Source organism: Lonchura striata, chromosome 2, assembly GCF_050655825.1.
Source record: "Lonchura striata isolate lonStrDom1 chromosome 2, ASM5065582v1, whole genome shotgun sequence".
Classification (NCBI taxonomy): Eukaryota; Metazoa; Chordata; class Aves; order Passeriformes; family Estrildidae; genus Lonchura; species Lonchura striata.
In genome coordinates, this window is record NC_140704.1 from 122,693,709 (window position 1) to 122,715,496 (window position 21,788).

General features: G+C 42.4%; 3 protein-coding genes across 8 annotated transcripts in view; 1 reads left to right on the plus strand and 2 right to left on the minus strand.

Annotated features, from left to right (window-relative positions):
- The first annotated feature begins 897 nt into the window (after positions 1-897).
- MCMDC2 (minichromosome maintenance domain containing 2) lies at positions 898-19,652 on the plus strand. The gene is made up of 14 exons (XM_021555720.4): positions 898-1,671; positions 1,753-1,883; positions 1,972-2,031; positions 2,367-2,562; positions 3,526-3,648; positions 3,811-3,918; positions 5,149-5,277; positions 5,796-6,027; positions 7,624-7,829; positions 8,142-8,308; positions 8,647-8,823; positions 9,531-9,673; positions 10,183-10,292; positions 10,767-19,652. The coding sequence occupies exons 1-14, from the start codon at positions 1,572-1,574 to the stop codon at positions 10,931-10,933; spliced, it is 2,049 nt and encodes a 682-aa protein (XP_021411395.1). The 5' UTR covers positions 898-1,571; the 3' UTR covers positions 10,934-19,652.
- On the minus strand, positions 12,065-20,750 carry TCF24 (transcription factor 24). The gene is made up of 5 exons (XM_085561624.1): positions 20,373-20,750; positions 15,225-17,953; positions 13,694-13,804; positions 12,749-12,867; positions 12,065-12,331 (listed from the first exon to the last, which is right to left on the minus strand). Exons 1-2 carry the CDS (start codon positions 20,748-20,750, stop codon positions 17,840-17,842), a joined length of 492 nt encoding a protein of 163 aa, XP_085417750.1. The 3' UTR covers positions 12,065-12,331; positions 12,749-12,867; positions 13,694-13,804; positions 15,225-17,839.
- A 9-nt stretch (positions 20,751-20,759) lies between these two features.
- Positions 20,760-21,788, minus strand: part of PPP1R42 (protein phosphatase 1 regulatory subunit 42) — a 30,314-nt gene continuing 29,285 nt past the window's right edge. Inside the window, exons 8-9 of one of the 6 annotated variants that reach the window (XM_085572210.1) lie at positions 21,673-21,764; positions 20,760-20,810 (exon numbers count right to left, since the gene is read on the minus strand). In XM_085572210.1, coding sequence (XP_085428336.1) covers positions 21,688-21,764 — 77 coding nt within the window. In that variant the 3' untranslated portion in view covers positions 20,760-20,810; positions 21,673-21,687. Of the gene's footprint in view, positions 20,811-21,669; positions 21,765-21,788 lie in introns of those variants that run through there. The other 5 variants (XM_085572212.1, XM_085572206.1, XM_085572207.1 and 2 more) reach the window with 5 other exon arrangements.

The window sequence follows — 21,788 nt, forward strand, 5'->3', positions numbered from 1 at the left end:
GTGGAGCCCCTCTCGCTGTGGAGCCCCTCTCGCTGTGGAGCCCCTCTCGCTGCGGAGCCCCTCTGGCTGCCGGGCCCCTCTCGCTGCGGAGCCCCTCTCGCTGCCGAGCCCCTCTGGCTGCCGGGCCCCTCTCGCTGCGGAGCCCCTCTCGCTGCCGAGCCCCTCTCGCTGCCGAGCCCCTCTGGCTGCCGGGCCCCTCTCGCTGTGGAGCCCCTCTGGCTGCCGGGCCCCTCTCGCTGCGGAGCCCCTCTCGCTGCGGAGCCCCTCTCGCTGCCGAGCCCCTCTCGCTGCCGAGCCCCTCTCGCTGCGGAGCCCCTCTCGCTGCGGAGCCCCTCTCGCTGCCGAGCCCCTCTGGCTGCCGGGCCCCTCTCGCTGTGGAGCCCCTCTGGCTGCCGGGCCCCTCTCGCTGCGGAGCCCCTCTCGCTGCGGAGCCCCTCTCGCTGCCGAGCCCCTCTCGCTGCCGGGCCCCTCTGGCTGCCGGGCCCCTCTCGCTGTGGAGCCCCTCTCGCTGCCGAGCCCCTCTCGCTGCCGAGCCCCTCTCGCTGCCGAGCCCCTCTCGCTGCGGAGCCCCTCTCGCTGCCGAGCCCCTCTCGCTGCGGAGCCCCTCTCGCTGCGGAGCCCCTCTCGCTGCCGAGCCCCTCTCGCTGCGGAGCCCCTCTGGCTGCCGGGCCCCTCTCGCTGCCGAGCCCCTCTCGCTGCCGGGCCCCTCTCGCTGCCGAGCCCCTCTCGCTGCGGAGCCCCTCTGGCTGTGGAGCCCCTTCGCTGCCGAGCCCCTCTCGCTGCGGAGCCCCTCTCGCTGCCGAGCCCCTCTCGCTGCCGGGCCCCTCTGGCTGTGGAGCCCCTTCGCTGCCGAGCCCCTCTCGCTGCCGAGCCCCTCTCGCTGCCGAGCCCCTCTGGCTGTGGAGCCCCTCTCGCTGCCGGGCCCCTCTCGCTGCCGGGCCCCTCTCGCTGCCGAGCCCCTCTCGCTGCCGGGCCGTGCAGGGCGGCCTTCACCCCACCCCGGGCACGGGGAGCGGCGTCCCGGGGCTGAGGGCAGCCGGGCCGGGGGAGCAGCGGCTGGTGAGGCAGGGGGGCCGGTGGCAAGAAGCTGAAGCCAGGCGGAGATGCTGGGTGTTCGTGCCGACTCACACCTGGAGTGGGATTAGCTGCCTGTGGGGACAGGGGTGAACACCCTGGTCTAGCTGTATTTTCCGCAGATTGGGCGCTGGCTGCTCAGCGCACAGTGAGCAGGGCCATAGCTCATCCCTTCTGATCATCTGTGGTGTCCTGCATGTCCAGCCCGGGTAACGCAGGATCCAGGGAGATACAGTGGATCTATGTGTGTACATTCCTTTAAGCCCTTCTTCCTGAAGGGATGGAGTAGTTACTGTGCAGGAGTAATCCCAAAGACATTGAGGGGGGAGGGAGGGGGCCAGGAAATCCCTATTAAAAATTGTGTTTTGTGCCTTTAATTTTGTATGGCTTTGTTAGTATGTACCTTTATTATTCCTGTTATAGCATGTAACAGTGCTACCATCATTTCTTCATGGTTTATTCCCACAGTTGGATAGAATGTGCAAAGATCTTGGAAGATGGGTCCTGAAATACAGAAAATGAGGGAAGTTGTCCTTGTCTACCTTGACAGAAGTGGTGGCCTTCAGAAATTTGTGCATGATTGCAAAAAATATAATGGTATTACTCAATACATAGTCTGTTAAATTGATACATAATGTTAACAAATCCATTATTTTAAAATACTTTTTGCTCCTACAGACTCAAAACAAAGTTACGCTGTTTATCGTTTCATTATTTCAATTAATCCTTCTGACATTGCTGAACTAGATGCAACTCTTGGAAACTATATTCTTCATAATCCCCTACAAGCTGCACAGATTTTTCAGTCAGTAAGTGTATAATAGATGAGTAGAAAGTGCATCATCTAAATTTTAATAAGACTTTACTTTCTTAAATGAAGTTATTTTTCCATTACAGGTATGCTTTGTAGCTATTAAGACATTATCATTAATTGAACAATTGCAGACAGAAGCCCAGGTGAGTCTGCACTGGTTTTCTCCATTTAGATAGTCTGCACTGGTTTTCTCCATTTAGATCTTGAATCTTCTAAGTATAGTGAAATATTAACAAATATTGTTGTATTTAGTTTTCATTTTCCCTTTGGTTGCAGTATTATTTATAATTAAAAATAGCTGGAAGTCTCACCCTACCACATTGCAATTGTGAGATTAATTAATAGGAAACCCAGTTACTCTTAATGTGTTTCTGAAACTTTTTAACAGTTATGTATCACATTGTTTGTCCATGAAAAGTTAAGCAGTTTTAAATAAAAAAATATGTTTTTATATTAATGCTATTGTGTCTCTTGTTAGATCAGTATATTGCTGAAACCAACACATTTGCCACCTTTACCAAGTTATGTTCTGAGTCTTTCTGCGTATCCCTTTAATTACACGTCTCAAAGATTTTATATGTCTGAAGGGATAGTGATTGCAATGGGAACTGTAACAAAATACACACAAGGAGCAAGATTTCTTTGTACTGAGGAAACCTGCCCATTCTCTGAAGGTAGTAAAAATATAAAATTAATCAGTACTATTTCAAAAGCTTTTAAATAAATTTGGTAATAAGACATTAAAAGCCTAGTCTAACAAAGATATTTTCCTATATAGTTTCATTATGCATAGATTTTTGTAATGGACATAGCAGGATTTTTGTTAATTGAAAGGTGTGGACTTGCTCAGCATTATTAAATGTTTTGGAAGAACAGCTATGCCAGCAATCCCTTGTCTTAATGCCGAAGAAGTTAATAGAAGAAATAGTTTATAGGAGAAAACTTAACTGCATAACTTGAATATATTTAATATTCTAAATAACTTAAATATCTTAAATGACAATATCTCTAAGCTAAACTAGTAACATACCTGTTTCCTTGGAAACTCCTTCTGTCTATAAAGAAATGCCACAGAACATGCAGATGGCAAAAGCTTCTAGCATAGAACAAGTGATTATTTGATGAGTAGTTGACTTCTGTGGAACTGCTACTTTGAATAGTATTACTGAACTCCTTGTACCCTTGCAGAGAGATGCCCTAAGTACTTTTAAGGCTGTTTTCTTCCTTCTTCTGTAAGAGACTGAACAGTTATAAAAGAGATGCAAAATCCCGAAGTTTGGAGACTGCAGATTAAGCCATACAGACATCTTTACGAGGACACGTACCTCTAATAGTGACTATCCCTATCCCATGTCATTCCCATGCCAAGCAGAAGCCGCGGTGGCTCACTCCTCAAAGCCCGGCCAAGCCGTTCATTTAGGGAATGTGCAGTGGGAAACTCTGCCATCTCGTGGCCAGACATAATAAATTAGATGGATTATTTTAGTGGCATATGTAAGGGAGGCTCATCTGAAGAAACACATAATAACTTTAGAATTTCACTGTCCAGTATTTAATTGCTTCTGTTCTCCATGGGAAAATTAAAACTAGAGCTATGCCCTCCTTTTAAATGGTTGGTAAAATATTGCTTTTTTTAGGGTTTAGGTGCATCAGAGTGCATTGTCCTGGAGCTACAGAGTCTGCTACAGTGAGGACTGATTTTGTGTGTAGCTTGTGTTCTTCACCACTTCAGGAAGACATGAAATTTAGAGTACTTGGTGGTAGGATCTATGTAATCTTACCTTTAGATCTGGTAGTTCCCTACTTCTATTACACAATAAGTAAACAAAATATTTAAGTGGAAAAAGCCCACTTAAAACCAATCTTTTAATAAAAGATGTTTTCAAGAAAATTAACCTTTTTCTTTGCCTTTGTTTTGAAAGATAAACAAATAGTTGAAATGATTGATGCTAAAATTCTGAATGCTTTGAAAGGATATTCCATTGATAAATCACATTTTAGGATTCAGGCATTTACATTGTTCTTGAGAGGTAAGCTGAACTTTGGAGTTCTGTCAAAAATGTTTTAGAATTGATCTATTAATAATCCCCCCCTTTTTTTTTGTGTTAAAATGGTGAAAGTCATTATTTATATTGCAGTTCTTTTTATACTTCCCCATTAATTTTATAAAAAGTAGCTAGGTGACAAAGCATTGTGCACAGGTGATTGCAGTGTACACAGCAAATTTTTTGTGTCACTTTTACACGTCCATTTAATTAAAATCCCTGGCCAGCTCGGCAGTGTCTTATTCTAACTGTTGCTTGGTTTTTCCCCCTTTCTACTTCCTTTGGTCATGGTGTTCTGTATTAACTTCATGTTTATTTAACATCCTTCCTCAATCTAGCTATTTTTCACATTCCATCAGGATTTTTGGGTTCTACTACCACTGCCATCCACTGCAAATATTAAATGGTTTCTAATGTTAATATCTAACTAAAATCACAGCTCAGCAATGTACTTCCATTAGTTCTTAAAAATACCCTAAACAAACACAGAGACAAGAAACAAAAAAATCCTCATCCATTCCAAAAGTCAAGGGAATTATATGGTTCATTTATTGAAAACTAAATATAAAGAACTAGTAGTACTAAAATTATAAAAATTTGTAGAACAATCTATGGTCAAGATACTGAGAGTTGCATGCAGTAAATTTCAGCTGGCTCTAGTGATCAGCCTGAGATACAGTGTTTCTCAGGCTGAGATTGAGATTTGGTTGGATCACATTCGCATCTTCAAAAAATAAATGGGATTTGGTTTTCTAATGTGCACAAAAATATAAAAATTCACAAAGCTATTTTTGAAATCTCTGTAGTTTGTATCTCCTCTTTATTGTGTTGGGTTTTTTCTCTGATATTTTATAGGACAGTGACTGATAATGGTGATGCCACAAACTTCAGAGTAGGAAATATATTTGCAAAAAACTATCCTTTTTCTTTTCATTGCAAGACTAAATGCATTGTCCGTTTTCTTTATCATGAAATCTATTTTCCCTAACCTGGTGTGCCTTCCTTATCTTTTGAAGTAAATAATTAAAATTGTATGTTTCATTTTATTCTAACCCATTATCAATCTGGCTTCCAGCTGTTTTCTGCCAGTGTTAAATCATAAAATCAAACATTCAGAATGTGTAGAAGTTTTCTGACCATGTCTTTAAAACTGTTTTTATGCCCTAACGTATCTGTAGCTTTGCCCCCATGTACTTAGTTTTTTGTTATTTGCAGATGAACTGGCCAATAAAATGTCAATAGGAAACCACTACAGGATTATAGGAATTCCAGCTTGTGTACAAAATGGCTTACAAGTGACTGCGTGTATAGAAGTCAATAGTGTACAGCTCTATAAACCAAATGGTAAGAAAGTTCCATTAAAAATTGACTTAAACCCTAGAAAACCTCCTAGAAAAAAAATCTTGAGAATTGGTAGTTTTTTATTATCTAGAGGTCCAGATTACAAAACCACTCAGGGACTTTCCTTACAGTCTGAAATGTGTACTTGCTGTTATTTGAGAATATCTGCTTTTGCCTGCTTTCCATGCATTGACAAACTCCCTAATTATTTGGTAGTTCTTCAACTTCTCTTTCCATCTTCTCCTATCTATTGGAAAGTACTTTGTAATAATATAAAATGAGCCTGAGATTTCAGTTTGGTTTTCCTTTCTTATTCCATGAAATTTTAGCAGATCATGTCTGCTACCTTTCTAGAAGTAAAATTAACAGTGTCAGATGCTTACATTCTGAATTTGTTCTTAATACAGAGATATATTTGTTCTTGGTAAGTTTTTGTATGAAGACTCCAATGGTTATTTGTTCTAACTTACCTACATAAGCTTCTTTAATGTGTTTGTTCACCTGTACTTTGTTTCCATTAGGTCCTTCTTTTGTCAGTGACAATTTTAAGTATCTGCTCTCACTGACTTCAAGTTCATGCTGGAGGTTCACTGCTGTCCTGGCAAACATCTTTGCATCTCAAGTTGTTCCACCAGGCACTTACAATACTCTTAAACTTGCAATATTGCTGAGTCTAGTACAGACATGTGAAAAAGAAAATGCAGATTATCTGGATCTCTTGATTATGACAAGTGACACACTAGTAATTGACAGGTAAAGAGATTCCTTTTTTTCACATAAATTAGAATTTAAAATCTAGTCTTTTTAAAGATAATAGGATTGGTCTTACATGAAAAGCTAGAGACTTTGTTTTAAAAGAATACATAAGGCTTCAGCTTAATTAAATACTCAGTTTTTATCTCTTGGACATTTTTGTTTCTTTCACATGATAACTCTAGATCAGAACTTCATTAATCATAAAACCTACAAAAACTCTCGTAAGATTACGGTAAGAATTTAACACTAGCACTGTTTTGCAGAGCTCAGATAAAAGCTCATTCTTCTAAAATCAAAACTGAAGGCTGTTCCAGAGCTGGTAACAAAAAAAAAAAAAAAAGCTCAACTTTTCAAACCTTGTGTCAGTGCAAGCCCTTTCATCACTGATTCCCAGCTATCAGCCTTGTGTATAATTAAGCAGTGTATAAATAGATCCTTACATTTTTATCTCTTTTTCATAAAAACCATTCAATAAGGTATCAGAATTCACATGCATCTTTGCACATAGATCATAAATCTGGTTGTTGTTGTTGCCTTTAAATATTTTTCACTATGCACTTTATGTATTTACCTATTCATGCAACAACAAACTGTTAACATAATTTTACATACACTGCAGTAAAGTACAATATGCTCAGATTTACATTAATTCAAGCAAAGTTACTTCTCCTTCCATAACTTAAGATCTCTGTAAGGGGTATGAATTTTCTCTTCATCTGGAAGTTATTCAACCAATTCACTAATATTTTTTGTTGTGAAAAAAATACCAAAACTCTGACCTTTTTAAAATTTAGTTGTAGAAATTAGTTCAAATTTTTAAAAATGTGAACGGCAAAATTTCTTTTTTTCATAGGTTAAGATTAGGATTTCTTAAGACAAACAGCAGTTGTGTTTTAAGAATCAAAACATCTGGTTAATATTAAAACAGTTGCACACTGTAAATCATGATTTGATATTGTAATTTATGCTATCTTGCATGTGCACAGTATTCACTGTCAGCAGCCTGTTGAAGTAAGCATTTCCTAAATATTTCCACTGCTGCAATACCCTGTTTAATAATTTTACTTAGTAATTTTCTTCCAGGTCATAATAGTGGGGTAAACCATGCTCTGACATCTTAAAATCATTAAGAGCCTTTGATTGTGGAACCAGACAGACAATCTGCAATCTCTCTGTGCCAAAGAACATAGTACAGGGGATGAAAAGTATTTTTATACCTTCTTTTTCCAAAAGAATTGGAGTGTGTAACTCAGGAAAGCAGAGCTTGCAAGTTGCAGCCTTTTCATTTTTCCCAAATGGCCAGAATTACTAATCCTCTAAACTTTTAAATCACTGGAAAAGTTTCTGTAGAATAGAAAGAGGAGTTAACTATGTGGGGCAAAATTATGAGAATGTATAAGAAACAGTGTCTTGATGACAGCTGTTGGAAAGCAGGCTAGAACCTTTTGCATTGAAACAATTAGTTTTGATGCTAGTTTCACTCTAAGTTTTTTTTATTGTTGTTGTTTCTAAGTTAGTCTTAATACTTACTAAGTTTTTTTAGAAGGTAATAATTTAAAAATTTGTGACTGACAGCATTATTTAATCCTCCAGGCTTCTGAATTACAGTTTATGTCTTCTGCCTCGTGGCATACGACACCCACCTTCCAGTGACATTTTTCCTTCTGTGTCCAAAGATAAACATGGAACTGGAAGTGCCAGTATTCAAGCCTGCAGTGCTGTGCTAGCCAAGGGTGGCATCTGTTATATAGGAGACTTAAGTTCATATAAAAAGGATAAACTTGAACTTCTACAGTCTGGTAATCTCCCACCTCCTAACATTTGAGGGTACAGAACTAATAAAATATGCAATATCAAGGCTAGGTTTGTTCCCCAGCTTATAGCCCTCAAATGCTGCAAAAATCTGTATGCTGTTTTTAATGCGTCCGTGTAAAACACAAAGACAAAAAAGCCAAGGTCCTGTAAATTTAAATCTGCTACATTACAGACATTCATTAATCATAACAATTCAGCAAACTCATAATCATGACTGATTTCAGAATGTGTGTGGGACTAGAATTTATAGCTAAACTAAATCCATCACGTAACTGATTAATTTTGTCTTATCCTAGTGCTAGAGAGCAGAACAACAACAGTATTTATTCCTGGGAAGAAGTATGGAGAAGAGGCTGACCAACAAGTTACGGTTTCAGTTCAGACCAACTTTTGGTCCTTTGTAGATGTGGACTCTTCCTCAAAGAAACATATACAAAAGGAGAACTTTCTAATTGGACAGATGGTAAAGCACATGCCTTGTTATGACAGGAACTGTGCTATAGCTGTCACTGGTGTTTATTTCCACCAATAAAATAATGAAAACAATAAAACTTGTTAGTAGTTCCCAGAAAGTCACAACTTAAATAGCTTTAAATCAAGTATCTGCTAAAATGAGATAGCTTTCCCAAAAAAGTAGGTGTCATTCAAACAACATTTTACCAAGTAGTACAGGTAATTCATTAGATAATCTTGCAGTGTAAGTGGATATAGGATATTTCAGATATAAAACACCGTGATGCTTCTATAAGTCAAAACCCCAAAATAAAGTAGATGTTTTCTTTCTATGGGTCTTTTCTTTAGGATGTGAGTTTGATTCCAGTTAACCTTGTAGATGGTTTTGGGCTCTTGATCTACAATGAGTTTCCTTCCTGTCGCCTCTCTTCCCCTGTTGTACATCATACCTTGAAAAAAGCCATTAATCCTGAAGCCACACTGTACAAAGTCTCACAGCAGTTCAGAACACAGGATTACGAGGAGGTAACAAATTATACACAATAAATTAGAAATGCATTATATTTGTGAATATCATACTGGGTTTTGGCATCAGAAAGTTCTCTCTGCTGTCTGCTTACTTTTAATACTCACTGTCTGCCCTCCCCCCCACCATATTTCCACTAGCACTATTAGGATCACTGACAAAAGCAGCTTCAGATCTTGAAAAGGGTCAGTATAATAAATACAGTTTGATCGTGTTTCTGGAAAACATACTAAGTTAATATTCATATGAGAACAGATCTCCAATATCTATTTTTGACTAAAAAGTTTACAACCAGTAGTAGAAGTTAATATTCCATTCTAGTTGAATTGTCAGTATCTGTAGCATAACTAACAGACGACTCCCCCTTGGAAGTGTTCAAGGTTAGGCTGGACAGGGCTCTGAGCAACCCGGTCTGGTGGAAAGTGTCCCATTGGAGTAAATATGGAACGGGATAGCCTTTAAGGTCCCTTCCAACCCAAACCATTGTATAATTTTGTTTACTATCCAAGATGTATTCTTATTATTATCCTTCATATTTTTCTTATTCACTATAGCCAAATGGCGACAACTGTCTTTACTAGTAAAGCTATTGGTAGAATATATTGTCTAGCCTGTATTATTATGCCACTGGTATATTAAAACATGTGAGAAAAGGTCAATTCCTTATTTTCCTGTTAAATATTTAAAATGTATGCCCTCTCTCTAGTTTATTTTGTTTGCTAGGAATCTTCATGCTGAACTGAGTTCAGAAGCAGAAAGTCTCATTCAGGGCTATTATCTTGCAAGTCGCAGGGTGAGAAGAGATTCCATTCATGGATCATCATTATCAGCCTCTGCACTAAAAATTCTGTATGTCCTACTTTCCATTTTCAAAGAGAAATTGTGCTCATCTGCTCAAGAACTTGTTCAATAAAAAGCTACATAAGACTCACATTTTGAAAAGTTCAAGCATAAATAATCGTACTTACTATTTATGAATGCCATTTTTTTAATACATTGACACTGCTAAACAACTTTGCCAGGCAAAAGAAAACTAAAAACCCCAGCTTTAATGATACAAAACATGTATCATTATTAAAGCTATCTAGAAAAAAAGAAAAAGGGATTTAAATATGTACAGCTTTATTGTGGGAGCAAAAAAAAAAATCAATGGATAACATGCCAAGTTCCACTTTTTAGCACAAAAAATGTTCATACACAATATATATTTTGTCAGTGCTAAGTGGAACTGCACAGCTGAAGTAGGGAAAAAACCACCGCAGTGTTAACTTTTCATTTACACAAGTGATTGATACAGCACATTGCATTCACACCTGCAGTTACTTTTTATTTCTGACATACTTATATTGATCTCTTAGGATTTCACTGGCCAAAGCTCATGCCAAGCTCAGTTTAAGACAGAGAGTACTTGAGGAAGATGCAGTGATTGCAGTCTTGTTACTCGAGTCATCGCTGACCCTAAAACATGGTAAATAATGCACAACAGTTCCTTAGGCTTGGGTGCATCACTGTCGCATTTTGTCAGTCTGAAAAAATTCTACATCCATTGATTGCAGTAGCAGGTAATATTAAATCAAAATCCAGAACATCCACTGTTAAAGACTGGCACTGAAGAAGTCTGTCAGTTTGTCTCAGTGCTGTATGTAACAAGGCCATAGGCCAGCAACAAGTCCGTCCTCCATACTGGTTTATTTAAGGCATTGCTTTTCTAACACTGGCTCAGGTTAAACTAAGGACAGATTTCTCTCCCTGGGAAAACCAGAAACATTGCACTTTTTTTGTTTATTAAGCATCAGTCGTATTTGTTCACGCACAGATTTGGAAGCGAGGTAAGAATTATCATCTAGGATTGCATTACTAAGCAATTTGCATCACAGTTCTTTTTTCCCCTCAAAGTACTGGCAAATACTAAGTCTTACAGCTTAATTTCTTCTTTGCCTAGGCACATCTGTACTATGTGTAGCACCAAATCCTGTGTTTCCATTTGACCTCAGTGATGAAAACTGCCTGCAAGAGAGAGATATTTACCTCATGCAGTGTCACCATCAACTGCTGAAATTTATTACTGCCTATAGCCCAGGAATTCACATTAACACTAATGAAGAGTAAAAATTCCACTCTAAGTAAAGCCTGGGGCTTTGGCTTTTTGAGAGCCTACAGTTATAAATACAAAATTACTAAAAACTTAGAAGACAGTTCGTTGATGTTTTACCAAGGAATAAAGCACAGCTGACAGGACTTGAATTACAGGTTTTGTGAGTTATTTGAAGGCACCAGGGAGGTCTTCATCGTGGAAAGCCATGGCTTCAGAATATAGCCCCGAGAACTTCTCTTCCTGGCTACCACTCTCCATTCACAGCTCGGCTAGGAGTAATTTAGGATTCAAGATTTTTAATAAGACTACAAGTAAAAATTACACCACCAGTTCAGAATGTTTCATTTCAGCTACCTGAATTTTGCAGTTTTGCTTACTGCTTCTTTCCATATTTATCACCCATCCAAAGGGTTAACGAGTTGTAAGAACATTAACTCTTCATTGTTCAAGTCAACAGTCTTCACTTACTCACGGTGTATGGATTTTGAAATGTATAAAAGTATTATCATACTGCTTCATGTCCTGTGTCTTTTTTACACGAGCAACATGTACAGCAACATGAGATTAGACAGGGATGCCAGATGCTCCTGAAACCAAAACCTAAACAAGCATGCAAAACAAACCACAAAAGAAACCCATCAAAGCACCCCAACCTGCAAAAGCGAGTGTTTCCACATTATTTTATATAGACTGCAGGGGATAGTAGAGTGCTAATTAGGTAAATTACCTGGTAGGCAGGTAGCTCAATGAGTTCAGCTCTACCTCACTGTAAAAACAAATGAAGAATATTTGGTAGGAGATGAGGTGTTTGGAGCACCCTATGCTTCCCTAGCTATGGGCTTTCCTGTTTCATCTTCATAGTAAGGATACAGCACTAGGCACAATCCTCAGCAAGCCTTGCATCCAAGAGATACACCTTAAATAAAAAAGCTGCAGTAAAATTGTCCAGACTTCCTGTCAAATCTGCACAAGCTGAATAATTATGGCTTGTGTTAGTCCTACCCAGGACATCATCCAGCAGGATCAGAGTGATACTGCTCCCATAGTCTGAACAAAAAAATAAGTTACTGAAAACAGAAATTCAAGATTTTATTCATACCTACTGCTAACACTGTAAACACTCATTTAGACAACACAAATTCTCCCACGTTTTAATCTTTGTTTTATTCACTTTTGATCCATTTATTTCATACACTCAAAAATTCATATAAGTTCTAAGACTGCCCAGAAGGCCACTTCTCTTTCTAGAGTGACACACTATCCCGAACTTCATTCCAGGATTATTCATTTTCGGTGAACAGCCACTCCCCTGCCATACGATGGAACCAAGCAGTATTTCTGACGAGCAGGAATGGTAACAGAAGCATTTCCAAGTGCATTAGAGCTCCACATTCCAGGCTTCTGTTTTCAAGCTAAGAACAGTAACAATAATGAGTTAGTTTCCTGTACCCTTAATTAGTTATACAAACATATTACCCTCTCTGGCATTTCAGATCTAAAGATACACATCAAGACACATTTCAGATGGGTAAACGGCAAAGGTCTCATCATTATGCCAGAAAAATTACTCTTTAAGTGTAGACTGAAATAGCATTCCTTTCTAAATCACTTTTTTTTGAGAAGTGATATTAAGGGGTTTTCTGCAGAAAGAGCACAACATTTTATCCTTGCATCTTTCCAGTTTCTCCCATGAGCTCTTGAAAATTGGAAGACTTGTAGCAGTACTACAAGGAAAGGCTGGTAGCCAACATGGCCAGTACAGGCTTTCCCTGGATGGCAGTACAACCTGCAGGAACCTGAGCACTGTGACAGTAAAAAAAGCAACTGACCTCCTTAAAAACCCACACTTCTAGAAGTGAGTAGACTCTCCTCTTGGCCCTTTGTGCACACACACAAGTGTGCACACACACTGGAAGACAGTGGAGGTGGTCATCTGATGTCACAGAACCTTGGAAAAAAAGATCTAAAATCAGAAATTACAGGAGCAAAGCAAACTGGAAAAACCTACTGATTAGCTGGCACATCAGATATACAACACTGTTCATCACAACATTCAGTTGGGTAAACGGCAAAGAGTTATCATCACGATGCCAGCAGTTTCCTGCCTATTTAAGACTGCTTTTTCCAGGTACTAAATACAAGGCAATTGGTTAAGTTTGTCCCAAGAGCTGTACTTCCATAAGCTGAAGCAGAGCCTCCATTTTAACTGTTAAGCACAGAACAGAATGAGTACAACCAAGAACAAGAGAAAAACAGCAGTTTGGGCACAAAAATGCCCCAAAAGCTCTCTTACATTCAAATCCCAGGTGCCAAGTATCTTTCTAGAGGTAAACTTCACTACCACAGTCACCATTCCCTTTGGAATATATTCCAAGACTGATGCAGTTAAGTGCCAGCATGGACTGTGATCTGAACATACTGTTGTTCACTTAATTCTCTCCTTATCAGCTAACATCCATGAATTCGAATCAGAAGTAATTTTTCCCCAGTTAAAAACTAGGTTCTCTGGTAAGTCTCTCCCTTTTCACTCCTTTGGGATTCTTGGATTGCACCTGCTTTGTTCTGAGGAGCAAGTCTTAGGAGATTTTATAGCTGCCATAATACACATGTATGGACATGTGTATTATGGACAATCTCTTAACCCCACATACAATCAAATTTCTCCTTCTTCAATCTGTAAGGGACTTTGCAAGCCATTAAACGCTTCAGAACTCTTGATCTGGATTTCATGATGCTTCCCTCAACATCTTTTAAGTACAGTAAGAAATACGTACTTCTGCAGCTCCAGAATTCACGTGGCATCTTTCTGCTTGCAAGGCATGGCAGAGTCCAGACTGAGGATTCCCAAAGCCAGGAGCAAACTCATCTTGAGCTTCACTTTCTGCCTAAAACAATGAAAAGAAGATATTTGATTCAGAGAGCTCCACTGCTGAGCCAGTAACAGAAAGCATTAACACTTCTTTGGGAACAGCAAGCCAGTCCAAGAAACACAAACCTCATGCTCTCTTTGCAATTACCTGGCATAGACCATCAGCCACGATCAAGGTTAAGCAGAGGCATGACCTCCCGTGTGAGAGATGACTAATTGCAGGACAAGTACAGTGCTCCTAATGACCAGCCAGGCTGGGGAGAGGCAGGGTACAGCCTTAAACCCCAGTTCACTTGTGGCACTCTGGGGAACTCAGTGATGTTTTACCACCAGTTGAACTGAGGTCATCATTCACAGCACAGTCTGTAATGCAATAGAGAATTATCCCAGAGGCTGCTGATACTCCTGGGGCCCTGTCCCTGCCAGACCCCACCAGTAAGGATCTGTGCCTATAAAGGACATAGTCTGGGTCACCTCACAACCCTTGCCCAATTCCCAAAAGGAAAATAAAGATAATTTATCTTTTGAATTATGACAGGTATTTGCTGATGAAAACGATCTGTCAGCAAAACCAAGTGTCTCTGAATGTCCAATCTGTCATTCCTTTCAAAACCTGATGAGCCAGGAGACAGCTGGAAGGAACCACCGCGTGGCACACAGTAATTAGCTCCATCTCGGTCTCCCACGGCACGGCTCTCCTGGGCAGCCTGTGTGGCTGGAGTGTCAGCCTGAACTGCGCCACCCCAGCGCCAGGGGAAACACAGGCACGGCTACGGCACCGTGACAATCACTCCTCTTTCAAGTGACAGCTTTGGCTGCTTAGAAAAGCATCTGAAACCATCCCTGCAATTCCTGAGGTTACAGCCATTGCTTTGACCTGCCACGTCGGGATTTCTCACATTAACCACCCAGGAGCATTTCCAATTCCTCTGCAAAGGGCAGAAATCACTGGACTGTTCGGACGAGCACCGCCAGGCAGGACCTGCTCCAAGGAACACGGCGGGCGGCTGGCGGATCACACGGATCGCTGCGATCCCCACGGCGGGATCACGGAACCGCGGGTTAAAGGACCGGAACGGACCCTAGCGAACATCCAGTCCCACCCCCTTTCCTGCCACGGCCAGGGACACCGCCCATCAGACCCAGGCTGCCCAAGGCCTTACCAGCCCGGCTCCACTCGCCACCATGGCCTCGGGCTCTCACAACCTTCCTGTTCCAGCGGCCTCGCCACCCTCACCGCCAAGAGCCGCCTCCAATACCCAAATTCCCCTCTTTCAATCTGTGCTCATCAGGCTGGGCGGCCGCTGCTGCCGCTCCCACGCCCGAGGCCAGGGCACGGCGGGACGGCTCCCAAGGCACGGATCAGCACCGGGATCCTCCGCCACAGGGAGCCCCCGCAGGCACGGGCCGGGTCCCGCCACATCCATCCCACCCACCGAGGCACGCACGCCGGCCGGAGGCGGGCAGGCTCGGCCGCTCGGTTCCGTCCCCCACGGAAAGGGCGCTCTCCCGCCGGGATCCCGCTAAACACGCGGCGCGCCGGGGCGGGGCGGGCGCGGCGCCTTCCGGCTGCGCGCGCACAGGGACCGGGGGAGGCGGCGCGGGATTGGGATGTGAGGGAATGGTGGCGGTGGGATGTAAGGGAATGCTGAGGGTGGGATCCGTGTCCGCGAGTTCCAGCTGCGGGCAGCCCGGAGGGCCCCGAGCCGCCTCTGCTGTGGCCGCGGGCAGTTCACCTCCCATCCTTCCGAGGGAAAAGCTGCGAGGGCAGCGACCGAAGTTTGCCGAGACCTCTATGAAGAATGCCAGCTTTTGATGGCAGCGTTATAAACATTTTTCAGCTGTATCCCTAGGCACGTGCATATTCCTAGTGTTAAACGCCAAACTCTTGTGTTTCAGTATACAAAGGTATGAACTGTTCCTTCAGTTTAGGAAGGAACAGCTCTGGAACCAAACATCAGGTTTGAAGCCAGCAGGTTCAGAGGATCTGTTGTTATCTTGCTGTGTAAATTTCTAGAAGATAAAAGCTCTTGCCCTGCTCGAAGGGAGAGTGTTGCCTAAGCTGGTGTCTTCCGGAAGGAAAGGCATACTTTTGATGCAGAATAATCTGTCTCAAGGGGAGAAAAAATCCTCACTCATAAATGTGGGGCACTCTTCTTAACTAAAAAACTGCTGTTGTAATTTTGCATGTTCTTACGGGCCTGTAATAATTCCATCAAATGCTGGAAAAGTCTTAGGGACGGGGCTACAGTAAGTAACTACAGTGCTTCCTGCTCTGATTCTCTGGCTGCCTGCAGAGCATTGTAAATATTTAGTTGTAAATACTGCAGGGGTTGTGGAGAGCTCCAGATTTTACCATACTTTTTAAACAAAAGTAGTTCTTTGTAGTATCTTTGTTTTCCTTTTTTCCTAACTGTAATTTTAAAATTTAAAGTCTTCAGAAAGGAGACAATGTCTATAAATTCAGCTTATTATGATGTACAATGAGAAACTGATACAGATCTTGCAGCTTGCTTGAGTCTGATATGTCTTCTCTGTGCCTTCCATTCATAACTTTCCATGTTTTTAACCCTTATTGCTAAGCATTTTTCATTCTTACAAAATCAACTAGGTTGGAAAAGACTACTGATCACCTTTGACTGATCACCACCTTGTCAATTTGATCACCGTACTAAGTGGCACATCCTGTCTTTCCTTGAACAGCTCCAGGAATGGTGACTCCAGCACCTGCAGCTCCACCACCTCCTAGGGCAGCCCATTCCAATGCTTTACAGCACTTTCTTTGAATAAATTCTTCCTGATGTCCAGCTAACCCTCTGCTTCTTGGTTAAGCAGTCAGAATCTTTCAATGTCATTTAAAGGAATAAGCCTTTTAAAAACACTGAGGAATCTTTTTTTTTTCCCTGTCCTTGAATACTGAATTCCAGGTATATTATCTTGTTGAAAGCTCAGAATGCTGCAGGGGCAGTTGAGAGCTCCAGATTTTACTGTACTGTTTTTATGAAAGTTGTTCTGGCTAATATTTTTGTTTTTTCTAAATACAATTTTTAAATTTAAACCATGAAGCTTTCAGAAAGAAAACAGCATCTATAAATGCACAATATTATTGTGTACAATGAGAATCTGATAACAGATTTTGCAACTCAAAGTATATAATATTCACTGAATAATATTTAATAGAACATTTACCTCAGCAATAACAAACCATATGAGATCAACAGTGTTTTACAGACAGATAGAAAGGATGACATTTGTGCATTTAGTTTCAACTTTTCTTGCCTAAATACAGATGTTTAAGTGAAGAAGCCAACACTTTGGGTTCACCTGCTCCAACATCCTTAAATGAAATGATCCGTGGTGTGGTGAGCAGACACATGGTTGTGCCAGGGGAGCAAGCCTGTAACATGCAGGGCAGTCCTGCGCGTGGGTACAAGCAGTGACCAAATTACAGCACTCTGTGCAGGAGGGACAGGTCTTGCAGCACATTTTTACTCCATGAGCATGCATCCCTATTCCCAGCAATAACTACAAGCGTGTAGGACTATCGATGGCTGGAGCCCTGACCTGACAGCTGCAGTGAGGGGATTTCTGCCTGAGGGGATTTCTGCCATCGGCTTTTAGCAGTGGAGAAAGTCTATGTGGGATTACAATTGCTATTTTTAGCCTTGCCCTTCTCTTTTCACCCAAGCCTGTTTCACCGTGTACTTGGCCATTAGCACGTAACTTCTCCTCACTTTTCTTACAGGGCTTGTCCCAGAGAGGACAAGGATACTTAACCCTGCTGGCAGCTCTTTGCTGGCTGCTGCTTGGATTGGTTCTGGCTGCAGTCACCACCTCCCTCTCTCCCTCATTCAGATCGCAGCAGTGGTAGAAACCAATGACGTATCACGTTAACTTAATGAGGTATGAATTACATTTAAGAATCAATTCCTTCTCCTCTACAAACAGCATTTCAGGAATTACAGTTTGTCTGTAGATACTGTTTTTAACTTAAATATATATTTATCTAAGATGTAATAAATAACCATTTTTTTAAAAGCAAGAAGGGAGGTTAGATCTCTGACGATGTTGATGTTTCCCCATGGTTTGCGCTGTCTCCTTGTGCCGAGTGGGTCAGAAACTGCCCCGTGGCTCCAATGTACAGCCTGGAACGCATGGGCCACTTCTGCAAGAGAGGAAACAAGCACAGCACTGAGACACCCGGGATCTTTGCACTCCAACTGCAGTTCTCAGCAAAGAGTTGATAGAATCACTGTACAAGAAAATAGGAAACTGTTGTTATCACCAAACAAGTTCCTGTTTTGTCATTTGCTGGAAAATGTTTGGAGCTTGCTTGGAACTCAGCCTGGATATTTGCTTTGGTAATTAATCATGAGGCAGAGCTCTCAACCCTGCTGTGCCCCAGCAGACAGCATCAGGCTGCCTAGCTCAGTTTGTGTTGTAGATGTTCTGTTAGTAGAATAAAACAAAGAATTCCTTCTCAAGGCACCAGGAATGCTACAGGGATACACCTGCACCTGCAGGGATTGCCCCATGTGCACACCTGTCCCTGCTGGCTGGGCCCCACAACACCACAGGGGCTATTGCAGAAACCTGTGAGTCTAAGGGAATTTAATGTAATTGCACCTTGGCAGTCTTCAGCACTCTCAGCATCTTGTTCTTGTGAGCTCCAGCTATTTCAGATGACACAGGTCATCTTTACACTCACTGATTTTTGGAATCATCGGTTACTTTTGGTGTTAAAGATTTATTCTGACAGCTTGAGTTTCTGACCCCAGCAGGTTTTGACTGTGAGCAGCCCTGTGGTGCAGGTGGCTGCAGCCAGGCACCCAGAACTTGGGAGGGAGAATCCAGCTCCATTTGCTGTGCTAAGGTCACTATTAGAGAGGTGGATGCTTGAAGAGACAACTTGTCACATACACTGGATGCAAAAATACCTGACATTCAGCCAGCATGTTGTTCCAAAAGAATGCAGGTCTTTTAAACTCTTTTGGGAACAGACTGGCACCTTTCCTGTGGGTAAGGGGCACTTAATAATACTGCAGATAAATCTCAGCTCTTCTGTTCAAAGACCTAAAGCAGCAGCATATTCTCACTTAGAAAGACTGAACGATCTCATTCAGTATTTTCAAGTGTGATGTTAAGAGTTTGTCACCAATAAACCATCCAAGTTTAAAGTCATTAACCCTATTTTTCATCCAGTGTACACACAACTGTACTTGAATATTTAACTTTCCTCACTATTTCCATTTACTTACTAAACTTAATCCATCAGTTTAGTTAAAGACTTTATCTCTAAAGGTTGTCTCATACCCTGCATTTTGGGGTTTTTGAAGCACATACTAAGATTTGATTGTGACACATTCATCAAATATATTCATAAAAAAATAATTGCTTAAGTGAATCTAGTATTACTGTCTCCCAGTAGCCTGGGAAATGGGCAGCTGCATAATTTAACTGCTGTAATAACTATTCAAGAGTATTTTTCTGCCAGTAGTAGTTGGCAGCTGATAAAAAATACCATAAGAGACCTGTGTCCTTTCACTCTGACTGAGGGAACTAACAGAAGCTATTTTGAACTTATTTTGAAATACATCACAGCGCTTTTTCACTTAAATTATAGCCATCTTCTAATTGATATAGAGGTTTTGCTTTCTTTGTGAGTCTACTAATCATTTAAATGGCCTCAGAAGCCTATGTTCACATCATGCTGTAAAATACAGCAAGCAACATTGTGAACAAGGAACTCTCTGTGAATTAGGCACTTTTTAGAAATTAGAGATTAATTCACAAATTAATCTTAATTAAATCATTCTGAATTCAGGCTCTTAAAATAAATTTAAAAAAAAAATAAAGAAAAAAAAGAAGAAAAGAAAACACCCCAGTGCTGTAACTCACTCCGGGTGAGCAGAGCCAAAGAAAACACCCCGCGGTGCCTGAGCCCCATCAGTCAGTAGTGAGCACTGCATTTGGAAACAGTTTCCAGTCCGGTCCTCTCCAAGAGCAGTTCCCCTTTCTCATCCCTTCTGCCTCACTGTGATGGGGTTTTTTTTTTGACAAAGGGAAGTGTATAAACCAACCAGAGAAACGTTTTAGAAGCGCACTTTCATGGCAGTAATTAACACATGTCTGGTAATTAACAGCACTGTCGGCACGGGGATGCCTGGGCAGCAGAACCAAAGCAGGCCCAGCGTGGCTGATCATCGCTGTGGGACAGTGGCACCTCACCACATACACCGCTCACAGCAGGATCCAGTGCATCCATGAGGATCACCAAGGTTTCCACACAGGGACCAAGAAGATGCAAGGACTCCTGTGGTGCTGACCTTCACTTCCAAAAACCAGGTTTGGATCTACAGGAGATTTGGTATTTTGGTGCAAAGTCCCTGCAGCTGGAGGAACAAAGCTCCAAGATATTTCCATCAGACCCCTAAGACCTAGGCACAGCGGTTAGTTCAGCCGGAATTTCCACGTAATGCCTCTAGGCAAGGTACAGGAACATGAAATCTTTAGTTTAGCTACGTGTCTAAGGCCGGTGTGCTCACTCACCGACAGAAGGGGCGGCTGCTGCTCATCTCCCCTACCTTGACAGGGTGGAGGTATCCGTCCCCGCGGAGCGCGCCCAAACCCTCTCCCGGTGACTCCTCCTCATCCTGAAGGCTGCGGGTGAGGTGCGCGATGTAGGTGGTGGCCAGGAGGAGCACGTCCAGCTTGGAGAGCTTGGTGTCGGGCGGCACCGAGGGCAGGGTCTTCTGCAGCTCCAGGAAGGCGTGGCGCAGGGTCTGGACGCGGCTGCGCTCCCGGGCGGCGTTGTTGGCGGCGGGGCGGCCCGGAGCGGCGGCGGGGCGCGGCTCGGCCGCCGCGGGCGCGCAGGGAGCGCCGCCGGCGCGGGACGGCGGCCGCGAGCCGCGCTCCGCGCCGCGGGGCGGCTCGCTGCTCGCCGCCGAGCGCCCACAGTCCATCGGTGACGGGCCCCGCGAGCAACGGGAGATGCTGCGGCGGGCTGGAGCCGGCAGCCCTGTCTGAAAACAAGGTTGGTCAGAAACTCCGGCACTGCCTGTGCGGGGAAACGCCGGAATGCCGCTCTTGAGCCGCTTTTCAACTCGCTACTTACGAATTCAGCATCACCCAGGGGTACAGAACAGAACTTAAAATCTTTGCAACTATCAGTATTCAATTTTTTTTTTTTTGCAGTATTACACAGAGCGAATTTTGTGAGTGACTCATAGCCCAGAGATTATTTCCGAGAAAACCCAAAAGGCACCACCCAGAGGGACTGCCACAGTGATTTCCATCAACTACAAATTAGGCTAAAGGCAATCTTTTAAACATATTCTCTCTATGATTTGGGATATGGAACTGTTAGTATATTTTATATTTTCACTGCAATCATTTTAGGAACAGTCTTATATGTGATCAGTGCCCCATGGACTATGGAAATAAAAATATAATTTTCAAATGCATCAGTAAGTGAAGCCACAGAGCACTGATTCAGTTTTTGAAGGACAAAGCTTGGCCCATAATTTTAAAGGATCAGGAACTAACTTCTCCTGCTCTCCCATCCCTAACATTACTAAAGAAATTGCATGCTTATCCTTTCTCTACATTTTCTTATCCTTTTATCTACATTTTCAAACTTCAAAAGAATTTGTTAAGATGTATTTTGGCCATTGGGGGGCAAAATAACCTTTTGAAAGCATAAAAAAAAAATTATTTAAAGAAAAGCTGAAAACAGTAACCTCAAGGTCTTTTTTCAGCTTTTTGTAAAGTCAGTCAGCTCTGCCCGTAATACAACTCACAGTCCTTTAATTCATTCAGTTCCACAGAAAAATGCAATTCCATTATTATTCCCCAAAGTGCAGCACTTCTTTGCTGGAATAATACCTGATCCTGTTGTCCTCAGCCAAGTAGCCCTCGTGGGTGTCCCAGATCCTGGCTTTCAAGTGTTAGAAGTGTCTGTTCCTGTGACAGCCTGGCTAGACAAGGGCAGGAACAAGTCA

Bases quoted from the DNA above. Each gene is read 5' to 3' on its own strand.
- TCF24 (XM_085561624.1), bottom strand. From the start codon at position 20,750: ATGGACTGTGGGCGCTCGGCGGCGAGCAGCGAGCCGCCCCGCGGCGCG. The intron at 17,954-20,372 runs GTAGGGGAGATG...CCTCTCTTGCAG, and splicing joins GATACCTCCACCCTGTCAAG to AAGTGGCCCATGCGTTCCAG.
- MCMDC2 (XM_021555720.4), top strand. From the start codon at position 1,572: ATGGGTCCTGAAATACAGAAAATGAGGGAAGTTGTCCTTGTCTACCTT. The intron at 1,672-1,752 runs GTATTACTCAAT...TTGCTCCTACAG, and splicing joins TGATTGCAAAAAATATAATG to ACTCAAAACAAAGTTACGCT. The intron at 3,649-3,810 runs GTAGGATCTATG...TTGTTTTGAAAG, and splicing joins GAAATTTAGAGTACTTGGTG to ATAAACAAATAGTTGAAATG.